Source organism: Amblyomma mixtum, chromosome 2 (genome assembly GCF_055824585.1).
Source record: "Amblyomma mixtum isolate Tamu chromosome 2, ASM5582458v1, whole genome shotgun sequence".
Taxonomy (NCBI): Eukaryota; Metazoa; Arthropoda; class Arachnida; order Ixodida; family Ixodidae; genus Amblyomma; species Amblyomma mixtum.
In genome coordinates this window covers 165,993,768-166,016,007 of record NC_143013.1, presented here as the reverse complement: position 1 = coordinate 166,016,007, position 22,240 = coordinate 165,993,768, and the positions used below count along the sequence as shown (strand labels likewise).

General features: G+C 50.8%; 1 protein-coding gene across 1 annotated transcript; it reads right to left on the bottom strand.

Moving 5' to 3' along the window:
* Positions 1-787: 787 nt before the first annotated feature.
* Positions 788-2,351, bottom strand: LOC149361484 (uncharacterized). The gene is made up of 3 exons (XM_089567458.1): positions 2,011-2,351; positions 1,290-1,451; positions 788-1,070 (listed from the first exon to the last, which is right to left on the bottom strand). Exons 1-3 carry the CDS (start codon positions 2,190-2,192, stop codon positions 788-790), a joined length of 627 nt encoding a protein of 208 aa, XP_089423584.1. The 5' UTR covers positions 2,193-2,351.
* Positions 2,352-22,240: the final 19,889 nt, after the last annotated feature.

The following is a 22,240-nucleotide window of genomic DNA, read 5'->3' as shown; positions in this document are numbered from 1 at the left end:
GACCTCCGAATTACGCGTCTGGTGCTCTACCGCGGAGCTACGGCGATGGCTGTGAGATCTTCTGCTTTCGGGGGTGTTTATATTTCCTAATAACCTAACCTTGAGAGTGTTCGTCAGCGCAACGCACGTTCTTAAGCGGCGAACGTAGCAGGTCCTGAGTTACCGCTGATATGATGTAGAACGCCGTCGAACGCTGAGGGTGGAAGCTTTGTGAGAACCCTCTTATGCTTCCTATGGCGTCAAGGCTGCCAGAACCGATGCCCTCGCTAAACGAATAGGCAAACAAGGAAAGGCGAATGAGGGGCTGGCTATAAATAAGAGAGAAGCCAACAGCCACGGAAACCAAGGGACAGAGGGGAGGAGGGTCGCTGGTTGGGAAATTCACTGACGCTTGCGAGGTTGGCTGAATTAAATCACTGCGAAACTCGGCTTACTGCCGCCTCATTTTTTTTTTCATTCAGTTCTCATGCCTGCCTACAAGTTTTGTGGACTAATCTCCATTAAACCTGCGGCGTTAAACCTGCGGCGTGAACGCGTAGTTAGCTGCGAGTGATACCCAGCGACGGGTGTCGTGCGCGCGACGCAAGCGCGGAAATGTACAGTGGCCTTAGTTTTATTCACGACGAAACCGGTTTGGCATGCCTGAAAAAAAATTATGTATAAATGACTGTGTTGTATTGCACTGAAATGTTTTCAGTGCTACATGTGAACAGTGTTGAAAGGGCAGTATTAATAGAAAATTAATGTTGCATTTGTGTCGTTTTTGTATACACAGAAATATGATCCACTAATTAAAAGGTGTCCTCACAGCATCTGTCTTTGCAATGAAATGACTTTCTCCTGCGCCACACACACTCATTGAAGTATGCGAGTCACTTGTGCTGATCGTCGAAGCCGCAGCTGCGCTCATCTCCAGAGGTGCATGGCTGAGATCCATCATGTGAATGTCCTCTGTAATGGAGGTTCCTGGTTTATGCATCGTCGCTTCATCGTCTGTACTTCGTGATAACTTTTCACTTCCTGCACCGAGCTCTCTAGATGATATTGCCTGGTTGAGACGCCTTTGCCACCTGCACTGAACCGGTAAAAGTAACATTACTACCAACCTTAAACAGGGTGCAGCCAAACTCATCGTGCAATTAATTTTTATATTTGCATCTCATTGCCATTTTGAATGCCCTCCGAGTAACAATTCATGACGGGATTGAAAGTATCAAATAAAAAAGCAGAACTTATTAAAAACACAAAGCTGCATTTTACATTGGCAGTTTCACTTTTTCGTTTCATACCTTCGCGCCCTTTCCTTGTCAGGTGCTTTTTTTCTGTAGATCGGAGGGAAAACGGTAGGGATGTAGGCTGGAAGTTGGCTAATGTCAGTCTTGCAGTTGCCTACAAAATCTCTGCTGCAAATTCGTGTGTGCTCCTTAGGCAACCAAACAGTTCCATCAGGACTGCATAAGAAAGAATAGTATTGTATATTAGCAATTCCCAAGACACACACAAACACACGCACAGACACAGAAGAAATCGCGCAAGTTCCGAAGGTACCAACTCAAAGAATTCACGAGCTCCTCGAGTACAGCATAATATTAAGTACGAGTGTCATTCACAGGTTAAAATAGGATATAAATTCGCAACAAAACAAAGCAAGCGTGCATGTTCTATCACTACGGCGTCTATCATACTGCCTGAGCTGGTTTCGGGCGTTAGAAGTGATAAAAGCTGCTCTCACAGCACCTAATTGTAATCACCTAAAAGCGCAATGTTTGTTAAACCACGCTAGCATATTCATGTTCGAACATGCAACAACGGCGGCCACACCTAGAAACAACAATACGAACAATCAAAAGCCACTACACTTGTGCTTGCGAGAACGCAACAAGTACCCGTAATCGTTAGTGCAGTCGTCGCATGCCTGCTCAGCGTTGAGTACCGGCTTGTAACATGAACGAACGAACACAAAATACAAACGGCCGCAGCCGAAAGCACGGCATGGCTGTAGGGACTTACCTAACCATTATCACTGCGTTGATCCACGCTTGAAGTCTTTCTTTTTCATACCATCGCCCCGGAAATCCGTACAGTTTTACTGGTGGATCGAGCCCCTTGGTATTTTCAGCACTCTTCTGGCAGCCGACAACACAGCAATACTTCGGGCCCCGCTTCCGCTTAGGTAGGGCCGCTTCTGCCATTGTGCAAATTGTACAACACGCTCGCCGAACAAGAGCACAAAACTGGCGACGCCGCAGCACCCTGCTGCGCTCAGGACGGCCTCGGATCGCGTGCGCACACACTTGTCTGCCGGCGCGCAGCGGCGCGCGCTGGCAGCTTCTCTCCCCAGTAGTTCACATTGTCGCCGCCAGATGGCTAGCAAACTTGAGCCGCGGAGCGGCAGCCGCGGAGCTGCCGGCGCGCAGCGGCGCGCGCTGGCAGCTTCTCTCCCCAGTAGTTCACATTGTCGCCGCCAGATGGCTAGCAAACTTGAGCCGCGGAGCCCTATGCTGAAGCCGTAATCCGGACACCGGGCTCGCTTGCCTCCCCCACGTACCGCAGCAGTCCTGCCTATTATGCTCCACCCCAGTCCATACCACTTCCCCCAGCCTCGTCCCCTCGCACACGACGACACCCTACGAACACTTGGCGCACCGCCAATAATCGCTCCATCTGCTACGCTTGTGGGCTTCGAGGGCACGTCGCACGTCTCTGCCGTCAGCGCTTGCCTCGCTCTGCGGAGGCTGTGCACCCGTACGGATACAATCATGAGCCGCTCTTGACCAATGGCTCTTGTGGCTCGTCTATGCCTCGCCCCAGGTATTCTAGTCGTCGCTCGCCTTCCCCTCGCCGCCGTTCAATTTCCCGAATGCTTCGGCGACAGGAACCGCTCCGAGAGGAAAACTAACTGGCGCAATACCGGAGGCAAGAACTGCGTCTTTTGCAAACTCACCAAGTCCTCCATTTCCTCCCGCCAACGTGATTCAGGCGATTGTCCCTGTTCACGTGCTCGTTGACTCCGACGCTGCCGTGTCTGTGATTAGTGAGTCTCTCCACCGCAAAATTCGCAAGGTGACGACGCCCCTGTATGAATTTTCGCTCTGTACGGCCAGATCACAGTGCAACCACCCCATCGCAGCCTGCACGGTACACGTAGCAGATCTCATCGAGTTTGTTGTCCTGAGTGCGTGCTCTCACGGTGCCATTCTAGGATGCGACTTCCTCTCAACCCACCGTGCAGTGATTGATTGTGCTCGTGCTGAACTCGAGCTATCTTCCGTGTGTAACGTTTCCTTGTGCGACCTGCCTGTGCCCTCCGCTAAACTTCTCGTAGCTGCCGACACCGCCATCCCTCCCTTCTCTTCTGCCCTCGTCCCACTCCTACTGGCCTCTTCCTTCACCAGCCCTGTTTTCTTCACACCCACCACAGCTGGCACCCGCCGTTACCGCCTTCTGATTCCTCTCGCCGTTCTCACGATTTCCGATGGTCACTGTGGCATTTATGTCTCCAACCCTTTTCCCTGCCCTTCCCCTCTCCTTCGCGGCGAATGCCTCAGTCGTATCGAAGAACTGGACCCTGCTCTTGCCTACGAGTTCTCCGATCACCGTGCCTGTCCCGAGGTTGCTCTCCTGGACATTTGTGCCACCACGCCCGATCCGCTTCCCGTCGACGTCGTTCATCGCGCCATCGCTGCAGACCTTCCGCCCGCTCAACGTGACCAGCTACTGAAACTGCTCCAGCGCTTCAGCACGTCTTTTGACCTTTCCCAACCTTCTTTGGGCCGTGCGTTTTCCGTCTCTCAAGAAATCGACACAGACTCGCACGCCCCCTTGCGCCAGCGACCGTACCGCGAATCGCCCACAGAGCGCCCCGTCATCCGTGACAATGTCGACGATATGTTACAGCGCGGCATCATACCGCCCTCTCACAGCCCTTGTGCCTCTCCTGTTGTCCTGGCGACGACAAAAAGGCTCCGTCCGCTTCTGCGTGGACTACCGTCGTCTCAACCAAATTACTCGCAAGAAGTTTATCCTCTACCCAGAATCGACGACGCACTAGATTGCTTGCAACGAGCGGAGTATTTTATTGCGAAAGCAATACTACTTGCACTTTGAGTTCGTCGCGTAGCGAGGCCGGTAGCTATCATATTAGCATATTGGATTGGTTTGGATTGTTTTGGATTGGATTTGATTGGGTTGGATTTGGTTGTATAACCGATACATCCCCACAAGTCTAACCACAAGCACCACCACCAGCAACACTACCAGCTGAACCATGGCGTAGCTACGGATATTGCTTTCGCAATTACCGGGCTTAACAAAGCTAAGCCACATCCATTTTTCCGTCCTTAAACTTACGCTCTGGCTACTGGCAAGTCCCGGTGGCTCCCGCTGACCGGCCGAAAACCGGCTTCGTCACCCAGGACGGCCTGTATGAATTCAATGTCATGCCATTCGACCTATGCAATGCGCCAGCTACATTCGAGAGAATGATGGATAATATTCTCAGTGGGCTCAAATGGGAAACGTGTCTGTGCTATCTGGATAACATTGTCGTTTTTCCAAACATTTTTCTTCTCATTTACTGCGCCTCCAGAGTGTTCTCACGTGCCTTACTGCTGCCGGGCTCCCACTAAATTTGCAGAAATGTTACTTCGGTGATACGAGGCTCATGATATTAGGCCATGTCATCTTCAAAGATGGCGTTCTTCCTGACCCTGCCAAACTACCCGCCGTCGCTGACTTTCCCAAACCGACCACCTTAAAAGAACTTCGCAGTTTTATAGGCTTGTATTCCTACTTCCGCCACTTCATCCGGAATTTCGCCTGTATAATTGCACCTTTAACACAGCTTCTTGCCGGCAGCCCGAATATATCGTCTTGTTCCCCCGCTTGCGATGCAGCATTCAGCACTTTACGTCGCCCCCTGGTCTCGCCTCCAGTACTCTGCCATTTTGATCCAGACTGTCCGACCGAAATTCACACTGACGCGAATTGTGAGGGGTTGGGCGCAGTTCTTGCCCAACGGAAGTCTGGCCATCCGGAATATGTTGCCGCTTACGCCAGCCGCAACCTCACCAAGGTGGAATCTAACTATTCTGTCACCGAAAAAGAATGTCTCGCCATCTTTTGGGCAATTGCCAAGTTCCGCTCTTACTCTACGGCCGGCCGTTCTATGTCGTCACCGACCATCACGCTCTCTGCTGGCTGTCCTCCCTCAAAGATCCCTCTGGCCGACTTGCCCGCTGGGCTTTACGTCCCCAGGAATTTGATATTCACGTCATTTATCGCTCTGGACACAAGCCTTCCTACGCCGATGCAGTTTCCCGTTCACGAATGCCTTGTGATTTCGCCTCTGCCCTCGTCTGTGCCTACCATTTCTCGTCGTTCGGTGTCCCTGATATGCTCTCCGATCAACAACAGGATCCTTGGATCAACTCCCTCCTCACCTTCCTGTCTAATCTCTCGCCACTTTCTTCGTCCCGGACTCCTCTTCGCCAAGCACACCATTTTACCGATCGCGATGGCCTCTTATACCGGCGTAACTACCTCTCCGACGGGCGGCAGTGGTTGTTGGTGATTCCTCGCCACCTTCGTGCTGCGATCTGCGCGTCTTTCCACGCCGATCCACAATGCGGCCATGCCGCTGTATTGAAAACGTATGCTCGCTTGCGTCTGCGCTATTACTGGCGCGGTATGTACCGCTTCGTAAGTCAGTACATTCGGTAATGTACAGCCTGCCAATGTCGCAAGAACCCTCCCCGCCACGACCCGCTCCATTCCAGCTGTTACCCTGCCTCACCCGCCCATTTAACAGCGTCGGCATCGATCTTTACGGTCCGCTTCTAACGAATTCGGCTAACAACCGCTGGGTCATCGTGGCCGTTGACCACCTAGCCCACTCTCCAATCTGCTACTGCACAGGATGTTGTTGCTTTCATCCTACTTCGTCTTGTTCTTCGCCACGCAGCCCCGAAAGAACTCCTCAGTGACCGTGGCCGTGTTTTTCTATCGCAAGTCGTCGCGGCGCTGCTAAAGGAGTGCCAAATCGTTCATCCCTGTACCAGCGCCTGTCACCCACAAACCAACGGCATGACTGAGCGGTTCAACAGCACACTCAGTGACATGCTCGCCATGTACGTTGATACCGCCCACTCCAACTGGAACAAAGTACTTCCTTTCGTAACCTACGGCTATAATACGGTTACACAGACAACGACGGGATTCTCCCCTTTCTTCCTCTTATATGGTCGAGAGACTACATCCACCATGGACATCATCCTTCCCTACCATACTGAGCCTTCCGAGACCATGTCCCTTTCCGAAGCTGACATGTATGCCGAAGAATGTCGACAACTTGCGCGCTCTTTCACCACACAGCTCCAGCGGCACCAGAGGCACCGTCGGGACCCCTCGGACCCTCCCGTGTCATATCATTCTGGTGCACTCGTTTGGCTCTGGGTGCCTTCCTCCACTTCCGGCTCCTCCGCGAAACTACTTTCCCGCTATCACGGCCCTTACCGCGTTCTACAACAAACTTCTCCCGTGAATTACATAGTTGAGCCTCTTGACCCAGTTCCGGATAACCGTCGCAGGGCGCGTGAAACTGTACACGTCTAGCGTCTTAAGCCCTATTATAACCCGAGAATTCTTTCGTCCCCGTAAGTCGACAGGATGGCTCCTTTTCGCCGGGGAGGTACCTGCACTGGGAACGACCGGCAGCCGTTCACACGGTGCGACGAAGAGGTGAACGAAGAGCTGGGTTGGTTCCAGAGGGACTTCTGGGTGTGTGCCTGCTGTGACGTCTCTTCGATCAACGGCCTCCGACCTGAGCTTCGAGGACGAACCCGTACAATATATATATATATATATATATATGAATGAAGCCAACAGCCACAGAAACCAAGGGGCACAGGGGATCTTTTTTATGAATTTATTTATTTTGTGGTGTTGATCAATTTAGAATATCACTGAACATGTTATCACCCAAAGCTAATTGACCAGAAAAGCAGAAGAAAAAAAAGCAGAAGAAAAAAAAAAAAAAGAAAAGCAGAAGAAAAAACAACCACTGCCGCCGGTGGGATCCGAACCCACGACCTCCGAATTACGCGTCCGGTGCTCTACCTCTGAGCTACGGCGACGGCTGTCAAATCTTCTGCTTTCGGGGGTATTTATGTTTACAAGTAACCTAACCTTGAGAGTGTTCATCAGCGCCACCCGCGTTCATAAGCGGCGGACGTAGAACGTCCTGAGTTACCGCAGGTAGTGACGTGGAACGTCATCGAACGGAGAGGGTGGAAGCTGCGTGAGAACCCTCTTATGCTTCCTATGGAGTCAAGGCTGCCAGAACCGAGGCCCTCGCTAAGCAATTAAGCAAACAAGGGAAGGGGATGAGGGGCTCGTTATAAATATGAATGAAGCCAACAGCCACAGAAACCAAGGGGCACAGGGGATCTTTTTTATGAATTTATTTATTTTGTGGTGTTGATCAATTTAGAATATCACTGAACATGTTATCACCCAAAGCTAATTGACCAGAAAAGCAGAAGAAAAAACAACCACTGCCGCCGGTGGGATCCGAACCCACGACCTCCGAATTACGCGTCCGGTGCTCTACCTCTGAGCTACGGCGACGGCTGTCAAATCTTCTGCTTTCGGGGGTATTTATGTTTACAAGTAACCTAACCTTGAGTAACCTTGAGTAACCTAAGTAACCTAACTAACCTAACCTAACCTGATGAACACTCTCAAGGTTAGGTTACTTGTAAACATAAATACCCCCGAAAGCAGAAGATTTGACAGCCGTCGCCGTAGCTCAGAGGTAGAGCACCGGACGCGTAATTCGGAGGTCGTGGGTTCGGATCCCACCGGCGGCAGTGGTTGTTTTTTCTTCTGCTTTTCTGGTCAATTAGCTTTGGGTGATAACATGTTCAGTGATATTCTAAATTGATCAACACCACAAAATAAATAAATTCATAAAAAAGATCCCCTGTGCCCCTTGGTTTCTGTGGCTGTTGGCTTCATTCATATTTATAACGAGCCCCTCATCCCCTTCCCTTATATATATATATATATATATATATATATATATATATATATATATATATATATATATATATATATATATATATATATATATATATATATATAATTATTTCGTGGCAGCTGATTGAATAATTGATTGATTGAATAATGACATTTCGGCAGGAGGACCAGCCTTTTTCGGAATGAAGATGATGGAATGAAGATGATCATTCAGCACCGCCACCAACGACGACGAAGCGCTAGCGCCGCCCGTGAAAGGCTCGTGCTGGAGAACTGCCGCTTGTGTGCGGGGCTCTCGCCTCGCTGGTTCCTAGAAGACTTGCGCCCGGGTCTTCGTTGCCGGCGCTTCAACGTACCAATAAACCACTCTTCATTTGGTGGAGGTTGCTGCGTTCACCGTTCCCCATCACCGTGGACCTTCGCAGTCGCACCATCCCGATATCCAAGACCAGTCAACAGCACGCCCCCCCCCCCCCCCCCCCCGCCGCAGCCCGTCATCTGCTCCGGTGCCGTTCGGCAGCGCGATCCCGCTGTTTTCAGCGGCCACAGCGACCAGGATGTAGAAGATTGGCTGGAATCATACGAACGGGTGAGCCGCCATAACAATTGGGATTACAGCGTCAAACTGACCAACGTTATATTCTACCTGAGCGACGTAGCGAACCTGTGGTTCCGAAAGCACGAGGCCGACATCCCCACCTGGACCGTTTTCAAGAGCAAACTTGCGGAGGTTTTCGGCCGTCCCGCCGTCCGGAAACTGCGCGCTGAGCAAAGCCTGCGTGTCCGAGCTCAGCACAAAGACGAGACTTTCACGAGCTACACTGAAGATGTAGTTGACCTATGCAAGCGTTTTGATCCGGCTATGTCCGAAGCTGACAAGATTAAGCACGTCCTGAAAGGCATCGACGACGATGCTTTTCAGATGTTGCTGGTGAAGAGCCCCACCACCGTCGCCTCGGTTTATACAGTGTGCCAAAGTTTTGACGAGTTGCGCAAGCAACGTCTTTGCGCTCGTCGCCCTCCCCCGCCTTCCGACTCCATCTCAGGCCTGGGAATCAACCACGACTTGCTAGCCATAATCAAAGACTTCGTGCGCGAAGAGGTCGCCCGGCAGCTATCGCTCATATCTAACCCACACCCGTCACCGCCCGTCCTCAGTCCTGAGATCCGGAATGCCATCACGCAGGAGGTCGCCGATGCACTTCCTAGTCTTCGGCAACCGGCACTTTTGGCTCCCCAGGCCGGTCTACTCCCGATCCAGCCCACCCCAGTTGCCGCCCCGTTAAGCTACGACCCTCCAGTAAGCGTGCCCCCTGCGCCCGCACCCGTGCCTCTCACGTATGCCGAGGCTGTCAGAAGACCACCGCGGCCGCAGGCCTATGCCTATGCTCCTACTGCGGTGCCTGCGCCTGTTGTTTCCCGACAGCGTTTCGCGCCCGCTGCCTTCAATCCTTGGCGCACGGCTGACAACCGACCGATCTGCTACGCCTGCGGTTTTCCAGGCCACGTCGCTCGCCTATGTCGACGTACTCTGCCTGCGCCTCTCCACCCCCTGCCGGACTACAGCGATAGAGATCGCACCTTTCGCGCACCTTTCAAACCACCGCATCAGGGGCCTCACCTGACTGCGCGCTTGGTCGCCCGCCTTACGTTTCCCACCGCTCGCCCTCCCCTCGCCGCCGCTCCTTGTCGCCCATGAGGCGTCGCCCCGTCCCCGCCGATTCCGAAAACTAGCAGCCGCAGTTCCTGGGGCAAGAACTGTGCTATCATCGCCCTGCTTAAGTCCTCGCCTTTCACCGCCGAATCTTCTTGATGTGTTTGTAGACGGCGTCAAAACACTTGCGCTTGTGGACACTGGGGCCTCCGTTTCTGTCATTAACGAAAACTTCTGCCGTTCGCTTCGAAAAGTTACCACCCCATCTTCTGGACTCTCCCTCCGTACAGCTAGCGCCGAGCCCGTTCATCCGTCTGCCGCTTGCACAGCACGCGTAGTCATCGCCGATGTTTTATATGTTGTCGAATTTTTAGTTCTCCGTGCAAGCTCCAATGACGTCAATCTTGGCTGGGATTTTCTATCCCGCCACAGCGCCGTCATTGACGGCGCCCGTGCGCATGTCGTCTTTTCTACGCTCTGTGATGCGCCCTTCGACGAGCCTTCCATTCGCCGTGATGCTAAGTTTGTTGTCGCCGAGGACACTCACATTCCCCCTGACAATGCTGTGCTTGTCCCTGTTTGCGCCGCCTCTGTTTCTGACGCCACCGTTCTCTTCGCGCCTTCCCCCATCCTTGCTTCTCGCCGACGCCTCTCTGTTCCCTTCGCCGTCATCGACATTCAACACGGTGCTGTCGCCATCCTCGTCTCTAACACTTCCTTCTCTGCCTTCTCCCTGCTCCGTGGCGAGTGCATTGGCCATTTTGAAACCGCTACCTTGATTACTTCCTTGGACGCCGATGTGACCTCCTCCAGTCCCGACATCGCTGCCCTCACCCCACGTGGCCCTACTCCCGATCACGCACTGCCTTCGGACATTTTCGACCGCTCTATTGACCCCCCCCCCCTCGACACAGCTCAACACGCGCAGCTTCTTGCCGTGCTCAACCAGTTTCGCTCATCGTTTGACCACCAGTCCTCTTCTTTGGGCCGTGCGACCAATGTCGAGCACCACATTGAAACCGGTACCCATACTCCTCTCCGCCAGCGCCCCTACCGTGTGTCACTTCCCGAGCGCCGCCTCATCGCTGAACAAGTGGACGACATGCTACAACGCGGCATTATTCACCCATCTGCCAGTCCTTGGTCAACCCCAGTGGTGCTGGTGAAGAAGAAGGATGGCTCGATACGATTTTGCGTGGACTATCGCCGGCTCAACAAAATTACGCGCAAAGACGTCTGTCTACCCGCTACCCCGTATTGACGACGCCCTCGACTGCTTGCAAGGCGCCGAATTCTTCTCCTCTCTGGATCTCCGTTCCGGCTATTGGCAAGTCCCCATGTCTGAGTCCGACCGTCCTAAAACGGCATTCGTTACCCCTGACGGCCTATATGAATTCACCGTAATGCCATTCGGTCTGTGTAACGCTCCCACCACGTTCGAACGAATGATGGACAATGTATTGCGCGGGCTCAAGTGGAACATTTGTCTGTGCTACTTGGATGATGTTGTTGTGTTTTCGCCCGATTTTCCGACGCATCTGCAGCGCTTGCGCCAGATATTGAGCTGCCTCACCCGTGCTGGCCATCAGCTTAACCTCAAGAAATGTCACTTTGGCGTCCGGCAACTGACAATACTCGACCACCTCGTATCCAAAGATGGCGTCCTACCTGATCCTGACAAACTCCGGGCTGTGGCTGAATTCCCTAAACCGACCTCTACGAAACAGGTGCGCCGATTTGTGGGCCTCTGCTCCTATTTTCGGCGCTTTCTCCCTAATTTCGCCTCTATCGTCGCGCCCCTTACGAAACTCCTCAATGGTCCCGCCGACCTGTCTACGTGGGACTCTGCCTGCGATGAAGCTTTTGCTGCGCTCCGTCGTCGTCTTACGTCACCCCCTATTCTTCGGCACTATGACCGCAGTGCTCCTACTGAGGTGCACACCGACGCAAGCGGAATTGGCCTCGCTGCTGTCCTGGCCCAGCACAAGCCCGAATTTCCTGAATACATTGTTGCGTACGCCAGCTGTGCTCTCATCAACGCAGAGTCGAACTACAGCGTGACTGAAAAGGAGTGTCTGGTCGTAGTGTGGGCTCTCACAAAATTCCGCCCTTACTTATATGGCCGCCCGTTCACCGTCGTTACTGATCACCACGCCTTGTGTTGGTTGGCCTCCCTCAAAGATCCCTCAGGACGCCTTGGCCGCTGGGCACTCCGTCTTCAGGAATTCGATGTTACCCTTGTGTACCGGTCGGGCCGCAAGCACTCCGACGCCGACGCATTGTCACGCTCGCCACTGCCCTCTCCTGCGCCCTCTTCCCTCGTATCTGATTCCCCACTCGCAGCGCTCACTGCTATCGACATGCCCAATCATCAACGCCAGGATCCATGGATTTCTTCCTTGCTGGATGCCCTTCGTGCGCACTCTACGTCCTCCTTCCCTCGGGCCCTTCGTCGCCAAGGTTCCCATTTCGCCATCCGCGACGATCACCTGTACCGCCGCAACTATCGTCCGGGCGGCCGAAAGTGGCTCCTCGTGATTCCCCGCCATCTTCGGTCTGAGATCTGTGCGCACTACCACGCCGACCCTCAAAGCGCTCACGCTGGATCGTTAAAAACCTACGAGCGGCTACGCCAGAGGTACTACTGGCGGGGCGTGTACAACTTTGTTCGTCGATACGTTCGCTCCTGCACAGCCTGTCAGCAGCGGAAGTCGTCACCTCGACCCTCGACTGCCCCGTTACAGCCATTACCGTGCCCGGCTCGCCCTTTCGATCGTGTGGGCATCGACCTATATGGGCCGCTCCCCTTCACGACCGCCGCGAATCGATGGATTATAGTCGCCGTGGACCACCTCAATCGGTATGCTGAGACCGCTGCCCTACCTGCGGGTACTGCTCGCGACGTCGCCTTCTTCCTTCTTCATCACTTTGTCCTGCGTCACGGCACTCCGCGAGAACTTCTCAGTGACCGCGGCCGTGTTTTCTTGTCTGAAGTTGTTCGCGAGCTTCTCAATGCGTGCCACTCAGTCCACCGTACCGCTACCGCTTACCACCCTCAAACCAACGGCATCACCGAACGATTCAACCGTACTCTTGGGGACATGATCGCCATGTACATTAGCTCCGACAGCTCTAATTGGGATCAAGTCCTTCCGTTCGTGACCTATGCATATAACACCGCATCCCAGGCAACCACCGGTTTTTCCCCATTCTTTCTTTTATTTGGGCGCGAGCCTTCCTGTCTGCTGGACACAATCCTTCCCTACAACCCCGACAGCTCAGAATATACTTCTATTTCTGACATTACCCGCCATGCTGAGCAGTGCCGCCAGTTGGCTCGCTCCTTCACCGCCGAACGTCAAGGGCTCCGGAAACAGTAGTCGGACCAAGACACGCCCGCTACACACTTCTCCACTGGATCATTGGTCTGGCTCTCTGTTCCGGCTGCGTCCAAAGTTTCGGCCAAGCACACTGGTCCTTACCGCATCTTAGAGCGTACGTCACCAGTGAACTATATCATCGAACCGGTGACACCTTCTTTGGACCATCGCCGCCGTGGTCGCGACGTCGTTCATGTCAGCCGCTTGAAGCATTATTACAGCCCTCTCGTCGTTTCCTCGCCTTGAGTCGCCAGGATGGCTCCCTCTTTCCGCCGGGGCAGTTGGAATGAAGATGATGATTCAGCACCGCCACCAACGACGACGAAGCGCTAGCGCCGCTCGTGAAAGGCTCGTGCTGGAGAACTGCCGCTTGTGTTCCGGGCCCTCGCCTCGCTGGTTCCTAGACGACTTGCGCCCGGGTGTTCGTTGCCGGCGCTTCAACGTGCCAAAAAACCACTCTTCAATATATATATCACAAATTATTTCTTGGCAGCTGACTGATTAATTGATTGGGTGATTAATGACGTTTCGGCTAGAGGACCAGCCTTTTTCGAGTGTATGAAAAAGGCTGGTCCACCAGCCGGAACGTCGGGAACTAAATCTTGTTATGTTTTTCAAGTTCTGGTGACTTTATCTAATATTAATCAATCAGGTGCCAAGAAATAATTTTGATATATATATATATATATATATATATATATATATATATATATATATATATATATATTGTACGGGTTTGTCCTCGAAGCTTAGGTCGGAGGCCGTTGATCGAAGAGACGTCATGGCAGGCACACACACAGAAGTCACTCTGGAACCAGCCCAGCACTTCGTTCACCTCTTCGTCGCACCGTGTGAACGGCTGCCGGTCGTTCCCAGTTCAGCTACCTCCCCGGCTAAAAGGAGCCATCCTGTCGACTTACGCTGATGAAAGAATTCTCGGGTCATAATAGGGATTACGACGCTCGCCGTGTACAGTGTCACGCGCCCTGCGACGGTTATCCGGAGCTGGGTCAAGGGGCTCAACTATGTAATTCACGGGAAAAGATTGTTGTAGAACGCGGTGAGGGCCGTGATAGCGGGAAAGTAGTTTCGCGGAGGAGCCGGGAGTAGAGGAAGGCACCCAGAGCCAAACGAGTGCACCAGAGGGATATGACACGGGAGGGTCCGAGGGGTCCCGACGGTGCCTCTGGAGCTGTGTGGTGAAAGAGCGCGCAAGTTGTCGACATTCTTCGGCATACATGTGAGCTTCGGAAAGGGACTTGGTCTCGGAAGGCACAAGATGGTAGGGAAGGATGATGTCCATGGTGCATGTAGTCTCTCCACTATATAAGAGGAAGAAAGGGGAGAATCCCGTCGTTGTCTGCGTAACCGTATTATAGGCGTAGGTTACGAAAGGAAGTACTTTGTCTCAAATGGAATGGGCGGTATCAACGTACATGGCGAGCATGTCACTGAGTGTGCGGTTGAACCGCTCAGTAATGCCGTTGGTTTGTGGGTGATAGGCGCTGGTAGAGGGATGAACGATTTGGCACTCCTTTAGCAGCGCCGCGACGACTTCCGATAGAAAAACACAGCCACGGCCACTGAGCAGTTCTTTCGGGGCTGCGTGGCGAAGAACAAGACGGTGGAGGATGAAAGCAGGAACATCCTGTGCGGTAGCAGATTGGAGAGTGGGTTAGGTGGTCAACGGCCACGATGACCCAGCGGTTGTTAGCCGAATTCGCTGGAAGCGGACCGTAAAGATCGATGCCGACGCGGTCAAATGGGCGGGTGAGGCAGGGTAACAGCTGCAATGGAGCGGGTCGTGGCGGGGAGGGTTCTTGCGACATTGGTAGGCTGTACATGACCGAATGTACTGACTTACGAAGCGGTACATACCGCGCCAGTAATAGCGCAGACGCAGGCGAGCATACGTTTTCAATACACCGGCATGGCCGCATTGTGGATAGGCGTAGAAAGAGGCGCAGATCGCAGCACGAAGGTGGCGAGGAATCACCAAGAGCCACTTCCGCCCGTCGGAGAGGTAGTTACGCCGGTATAAGAGGCCATCGCGAACGGCAAAATGGTGGGCTTGGCGAGGAGGAGTCCGGGACGAAGAAAGTGGCGAGGGATTAGACAGGAAGGTCAGGAGGCAGTTGATCCAAGGATCCTGTTGTTGATCAGAGAGCATATCAGGGACACCGAACGACGAGAAATCGTAGGCACAGACGAGGGCAGAGGCGGGCACGCGACTAGTTCGGAAGAGGCAAAAGCGTGGGGGTGGTTAACAAAAGAAGTGAACTGCCTGCCAATTGTTTGCGTCAGTATGGCTTCTAGCCGCGTCTGTGTGGCCCCGCGCGACTTTAGAAGATAGGACGAGGATGCACAGGTTGCGGCTGCGCTGTCTCCACACGGTGGCACGTGAGCCCCGAAAACCAGATTTGGTTCTTATATGATGACTACATGGAAATATTCCTCGTTTGCAGGAGTGCAAAAACAGACACACACACGCAGAGGCGACATGAATGCACATAATCCACAGAATACACACAAAATTGTGTCACTGTTCAACCATTTTTACGGGGGGAATATGTTGGAAAATGTATATAAGCTCAAAAATAAAGTTAAAGACAGCGAAAGAGTTTTAGAAAGTGTACCAAAAAGACAAATTTCATCCCAGGGAACACCGATTCGGCTTAACACAACAATATTAGAATAAATACAAATGCCAATCGAAATAATACAGGCACACAAAAATACAGTTCATGAGTAGAAAAAATGTCCTATGAAATAAAGTTTACCCCAACGGACTGATCAGCAAGAACCAAACGATAATATTGCGATGAATACACATGAGAGACGAGCGTCACAGAATTCGTCACAGAATTCACAGAACAAGACAGACTTGTACATTAAATCTGTCTCGAAAGAAATTATAGACCAAACAAAGCAAGCTCGAAAACGCAGAAACGTTACCCCAACGGAACAGGCTACTCTGAACCACTTAGCTTCTAGAACCGATATAGTCATTAAACCTGCAGACAAAGGAGGTAGCATAGTTATCCTGCCAGCCGAAAAATACAAAAAAATAACCTTTTAGGCAACTTAACAACCCTTGTCATTATAAGAAATTCGATTCAGATCCCACTTCAGAGTTCTGCAAATTGATTCTGAACAAACTGGCAAACTTACTATCAAGAGAACTAATCACGCAGTCCGATTACCCCTTCTTAAATCCGCTAAACAAACAGGCAGGACGCTTTTACCTACTTCCCAAAATCCATAAGGTTTCCGCAGAAGACTTGTTTACCGCAGATATCCCCGGCAGACCTATCGTTTCAAACAATAACACGCCCACAGAGAACTTATCAATTTTCCTGAACAACTATCTTGCAGATATTCCCACCCACCTCCCTTCCTTTGTCGAGGATACACCGCACTTTCTTCGCATAATAGAGTCTCTGAATGACGCTTCCATTATCCCAGCAGATAGCATACTTGTCACACTTGACGTCGCCGCTTTGTACACAAATATTCCCATTAATGAAGATATCGACGCACTCTTAAAAATTCTAACTCAAAGTCCTCACCCGCACGAAACTGAATTGTACCTCACGCTACTTGAATTGGTACTAACACTCAACTACTTTGAATTCAATTCTTCTTACTACCTTCAAGTATTTGGAACAAGCATGGGCACTCCCTTCGCACCCACCTACGCGAACAATTTTATGGGGCTACTAGAATAATCTAAACTTCTAAATTCATTTCTAAAAAAACCACTCATATACCTGCGGTACATAGACGATATTTTCATATGGGAGCATGGGGCTGAGACCCTGAAGGCATTCGTCACACATTTCAATTCATTCCACTCCAGCATTAAATTCACCTTCAACTCCTCGAAAACGCAAGTCAATTTCCTTGACACCAATGTCCATTTAGAAAATAGCAAGCTCAAAACCACACTTTACAGGAAGCCTACTGACCGACAACAATACTTAGATTTCACTAGCCATCATCCAAGACACTGCAAACAAGGTATATTCGTAGGACAGGCAACGAGACTAAGAAGAATATGTAGCGACGACGATGACTACCTGAAACACCTCCACTCGCTAAAAAACACACTAATCACCAGAAACCATCCACAGACAACCCTTAATAATGCGTTCCAACGAGCAACCACTTTGAAACGAGATGTAGTTCTTAAAAAACGAACAAAAGCTAAGAGTCAACGACCTCCTGCACTTATAACGAAATACTCAAACGCGCTTCCAAACATAAACATTATCCTGCGGAAATACCACCCCATTTTAACTGGTAACAACCGTCTCAAGAAAATATTTCCCGACGCACCAAGGGTAACATACAGATGCAACACAAACCTGAGGGACATCCTGGTGCATGCTAGGCTCGGCAAGAAACCACCACCGACAGTAACTTCATGCTCTCTACCTAGATGCAAGACATGCAAACATTTACAAAGGGACACTACGGTTAAAAGTACGGCAAGCGATTTCAGTTTCGATATAAAGACCAGTTTTGACTGCACATCGTCCAATATTATCTACATGCTCCAGTGCTCCTACTGCCAGAAACAATATATCGGAGAAACCGGACAAACAATGAGTGCCAGATTAAACGGGCACCGGGCTGACACAACACGGAATGAACAGAAGGCAGTGTCGACCCATTTTAATCAACGCCATCACAAATTCGACGAACTCAAATTGTTCATTCTTCAGTCAGGCTTCAAATCGACTAGGGACAGAAAATACAGAGAAGCATTCCTAATCCACAAATTTAAAACACTGCAACCAACAGGGATCAACATGTCCAGAGGAAACCTGGAATCTCTCAGGTACATTCCAGGGTCAGCATAATTTTAAATTAACAAATGTCTTGCACGTGGTCAGACTATTTCCTAGAACCTCACATAAGTATACTGTCGCTCCTTGCACCCTTCCCACGTCATATCTTCCACCCCATTTCCGGCCTTGTCACCCTCTCCCTTTGTTCACTTTTTTTTTTCTCCTAATCCCCTGCTACCAGTTCTCGGAAACCATGACACTCCTGTTCCCCCTCCGCCCCCACTTTTTGGCTTTCTCTGAACACGAGCCATTCCCCCCCCCCCCCCCTGCCTTGTCCTTCCTTGGAAATGCCCCCCTTCCTTTCTCCTTCCAGTGCCAGCCTTTTTTTTTTCCTTGTTCTCATGTTCCTGTACCACCCTGACTAATCCTTTTATCTGAGTTTTGCAGGTTCACCCAGCGCCTCATCCCCTTCCCCCGTCGCAGCCCCTTCAAAGCCTTTTGTTCATTATACACCCCCAGGATATAAGTTGTTCCACTATTGGAGCCTAAAGAATCATGATTCACCTCCCTCCCCTCCCACACCACTTTCCTTCCCCACCCCCGGGGCCTTCCTCCTCGGAGCGAAGGCCCTATTTAATCCCTGCCGATGATGAACGCTTTGCCCAGACGAAGACAAGTCCCCTTGTCGAAACGTTGGCTCTAGCAACCTGAGGTTTTCCCCTCCCTTGTTCATTTTGTGATCGCCAAGGACCATCTACCGCACCCTCTCTCTACCATAACCTTGAGAGTGTTCATCAGCGCCACGCACGTTCTTGAGTGGCGGACGTAGCACGTCCTGAGTTACTGCTTATATGACGTAAAACATCGTCAAACAGCGAGGGTGGAAGCTGTGTGATAACCCTTTTATAGTTCCTATGGCGTCAAGGCTGCCAGAACCGTGGCCCTCGCTAAGCAATTAAGCTAACAAGGGAAGGGGAATGAGGGGCTAGTTATAAATATGAGAAGCCAACAGCGACAGAAACCAAGGGATAGGGGGTTTTTTAATTATTTTTTATTTTGTGCTGTTCTTCGATTTAGAGTATTACTGAATACGTTATTGCTTAAAGGTAATTGATTAGAAAAGGAGAAGATGCAACGACATGCCGCCGGTTGGATCCGAACCCACGACCTCCAAATTACGCGTCTGGTGGTCTGGCGCTGAGCTACGGCTACGGGTGTTAAATCTTCTGCTTTCAGGGGTATTTATGTTTACAAGTACCCTAACCTAGAGAGTGTTCATCGGCGCCACCCACGTTCTTAAGCGGTGGACGTAGCAGGTCCTGAGTTACCGCTGATATGACGTAGAACGTCGCCGAACGGTGAGCGTGGAAGCTGTGTGAGAAGCCACTTATGCTTCCTATGGCGTCAGGATGCCAGAACCGAGGCCCTCGCTATGCAATTAAGCAAACAACAGAAGGGGATTTGAGGGGCTCGTTATGAATATGAGAGAAGCCAACAGCCACAAAAACCAAGAGACAGAGAGGATTTTTAATTTATTTATTTATTTATTTTGTGCTGTTGTTCGATTTAGAATATTACTGATTATGTTATCACTTCAAGCAAATTGATTAGAAAACGAGAAGAAACAACTACATGCCGCCGGTGAGATCCATGCACACGGCCTACGAATTACGCATCCGGTGCTCTACCGCTGAGCTACGGCAACGGCTGTCAAATCTTCTGCTTTCGGGGGTATTTATATGAAAAAATATCCTAAACTTGAGAGTGTTCAACAGCGCCACGCACGTTCTTAAGTGGCGGACGTAGCACGTCCTGGGTTACCGCTGATATGACGTAGAACGTCGTCGAACAGTGAGGGTGCAATCTGTGTAAGAACCCTCTTATGCTTTCTATGGCGTCACGGATGCCAGAACCGAGGCCCTCGCTAAGCAATTAAGAAAACAAAGAAAGAGCAATGAGGGGGTCGTTATAAACATGACAGAAGCAAACAGCCACGGAAACCAAAGGACAAAGGGGTTTTGTAATTAGTTTCTATTTTGCGCTGTTGTTCGATTTAGTATATTACTGAATATGTAATCGCTTAAAGCTAATTGATTAGAAAAGCAGAAGGAAAAACAACCACATGCCGCCGGCGGGATCCGAACCCACGACCTCCGAATTACGCGTCCGGTGCTCTGCCGCTGACTTACGGCGACGGCTGTAAAATCTTGTGCTTTCTGGGGTATTTATGTTTACAAATAACCTAACCTTCAGAGTGTTCCTCAGCGCCACCCACGTTCTTAATTGGCGGACGTAGCACGTCCTGGGTTACTGCTGATATGACGTAGAACTTCATCGAACGGGGGGGGGGGGAAGCTGTCTGAGAACCGTCTTATGCTTCCTATGGCGTCAAGGCTGCCAGAAGCGAGGCCCTCGCTAAGCAATTAAGCAAACAAGGGAAGGAGAATGAGGGCCTCGTTATAAATATGAAAAGCCAACAGCCACAGAAACCAAGGGACAGGGGGGATTTTAATTAATTTATGTGTATTTTGTGCTGTTGTTCGGTTTATAATATTATTGAATAGGTTATGGCTTCAAGCTGATTGATTAGAAAAGTAGAAGAATAAGCAACCACATGCCACCGGTGGCATCCGAATCCACAACCTCCGAATTACGCGTTCGGTTCTCTACCGCTGAGCTATGGCGACGGCTGCCAAATCTGCATTCGGGGGTATTTATGTTTACAAATAAACTAACCTTGAGAGCGTTCATCAGCGCCACGCACGTTCTTAAGTGGCGGACGTAGCACGTCCTGAGTTACCGCTGATATGACGTATAACGTCGGCGAACAGTGAGGGTGCAATCTGTGTGAGAACCCTCTTATGCTTCCTATGGCGTCAAGGCTGCCAGAAACGATGCCCTCGCTAAACTATTAAGCAAACAAAGGAAGATCAATGAGGGGCTCGTTATAAATATGAGAGAAGCCAACAGCCACGGAAGCCAAGGGACAGAGGGGTTTTTAATTTTTTTTATTTTGTGCTGTTGTTCGGTTTAGAATATTGGTGAATATGTTATCCCTTAAAGCTAATTGATTAGAAAAGCCGAAGAAAAAACAACCAGATGCCGCCGGTGGGATCCGAACCCAAGACCTCCGAATTACGCATCCGGTGCTCTACCGCTGAGCTACGGGGACGGCTGTCAAATCTTCTGCTTGAGGGAGGGGGGGGGGTATTTATGTTTACAAATACCCTAACCTGGAGAGTGTTCTTCGGCGCCACCCACGTTCTTAAGCGGTGGACGTAGCACGTCCTGAGTTATCGCTGATATGACGTAGAGCGTTGTCGAACGGCGAGGGTGGAAGCTGTGTGAGAACCCTCTTATGCTTCCTATGGCGTCAAGGCTGCCAGAACCGATGCCCTCGCTAAGCAATTACGCAAACAAGGAAAGGCCAATGAGGGGCTGGTTATAAATATGAGAGAAGCCAACAGCCACGGAAACCAAGGGACAGAGGGGATTTTTAATTATTTTTTTTATTTTGTGATTTTGTTCGATTTAGAATATTACTGAATATGTTATCGCTTAAAGCTAATTGATTAGAAAAGCAGAAGAAAAAACAACCACATGCCGCCGTTGGGATCCGAACCCACGACCTCGGAATTACACATCCGGTGCTCTACCACTGAGCTACGGGGAGGGCTGTAAAATCTCCTGCTTGGGCGGGAGGGTATTTATGTTTACAAATACTCTAACCTTGAGAGTGTTCATTGGCGCCACCCACGTTCTTAAGCGCCGGACGTAGCAAGTCCTGAGTTACCGCTGATATGACGTAGAATGTCGTCGAACTTTGAGGGTGGAAGCTGTGTGAGAGAACCCTGTTATGCTTCCTATGGCGTCAAGGCTGCCAGAACCGATGCCCTCGGTAAACAAATAGGCAAACAAGGAAAGGCGAATGAGGGGCTGGCTATAAATATGAGAGAAGCCAACACCCACGGAAACCAAGGGACAGAGGGGATTTTTAATTATTTTTTTATTTTGTGCTGTTGCTCGATTTAGAATATTACTGAATATGTTATCGCTTAAAGCTAATTGATTAGAAAAGCAGAAGGAAAAACAACCACATTCCGCCGGTGGGATCCGAACCCACGACCTCGGAATTACGCATCCGGTGCTCTACCGCTGAGCTACGGGGACGGCTGTCGAGTCTCCTGCCTGGGGGGGGGGGGTATTTATGTTTACAAATACTTTAACCTTGAGAGTGTGCATCGGCGCCACCCACGTTCTTAAGCGACGGACCTAGCACATTCTGAGTTATCGCTGATATGACGCAGAACGTTGTCAACGGCCAGGATGGAAGCTGTGTGAGAACCCTCTTATGCTTCCTATGGTGTCAAGGCTGC

What these genes read in the sequence shown, in the direction of transcription:
- LOC149361484 (XM_089567458.1), bottom strand. Translation starts at nt 2,192, where the DNA reads ATGGCAGAAGCGGCCCTACCTAAGCGGAAGCGGGGCCCGAAGTATTGC. An exon ending in AACGCAGTGATAATGGTTAG is followed by an intron (nt 1,452 to 2,010) that starts GTAAGTCCCTAC and finishes TTTCTTATGCAG; the next exon opens with TCCTGATGGAACTGTTTGGT. An exon ending in GACAAGGAAAGGGCGCGAAG is followed by an intron (nt 1,071 to 1,289) that starts GTATGAAACGAA and finishes GGTTCAGTGCAG; the next exon opens with GTGGCAAAGGCGTCTCAACC.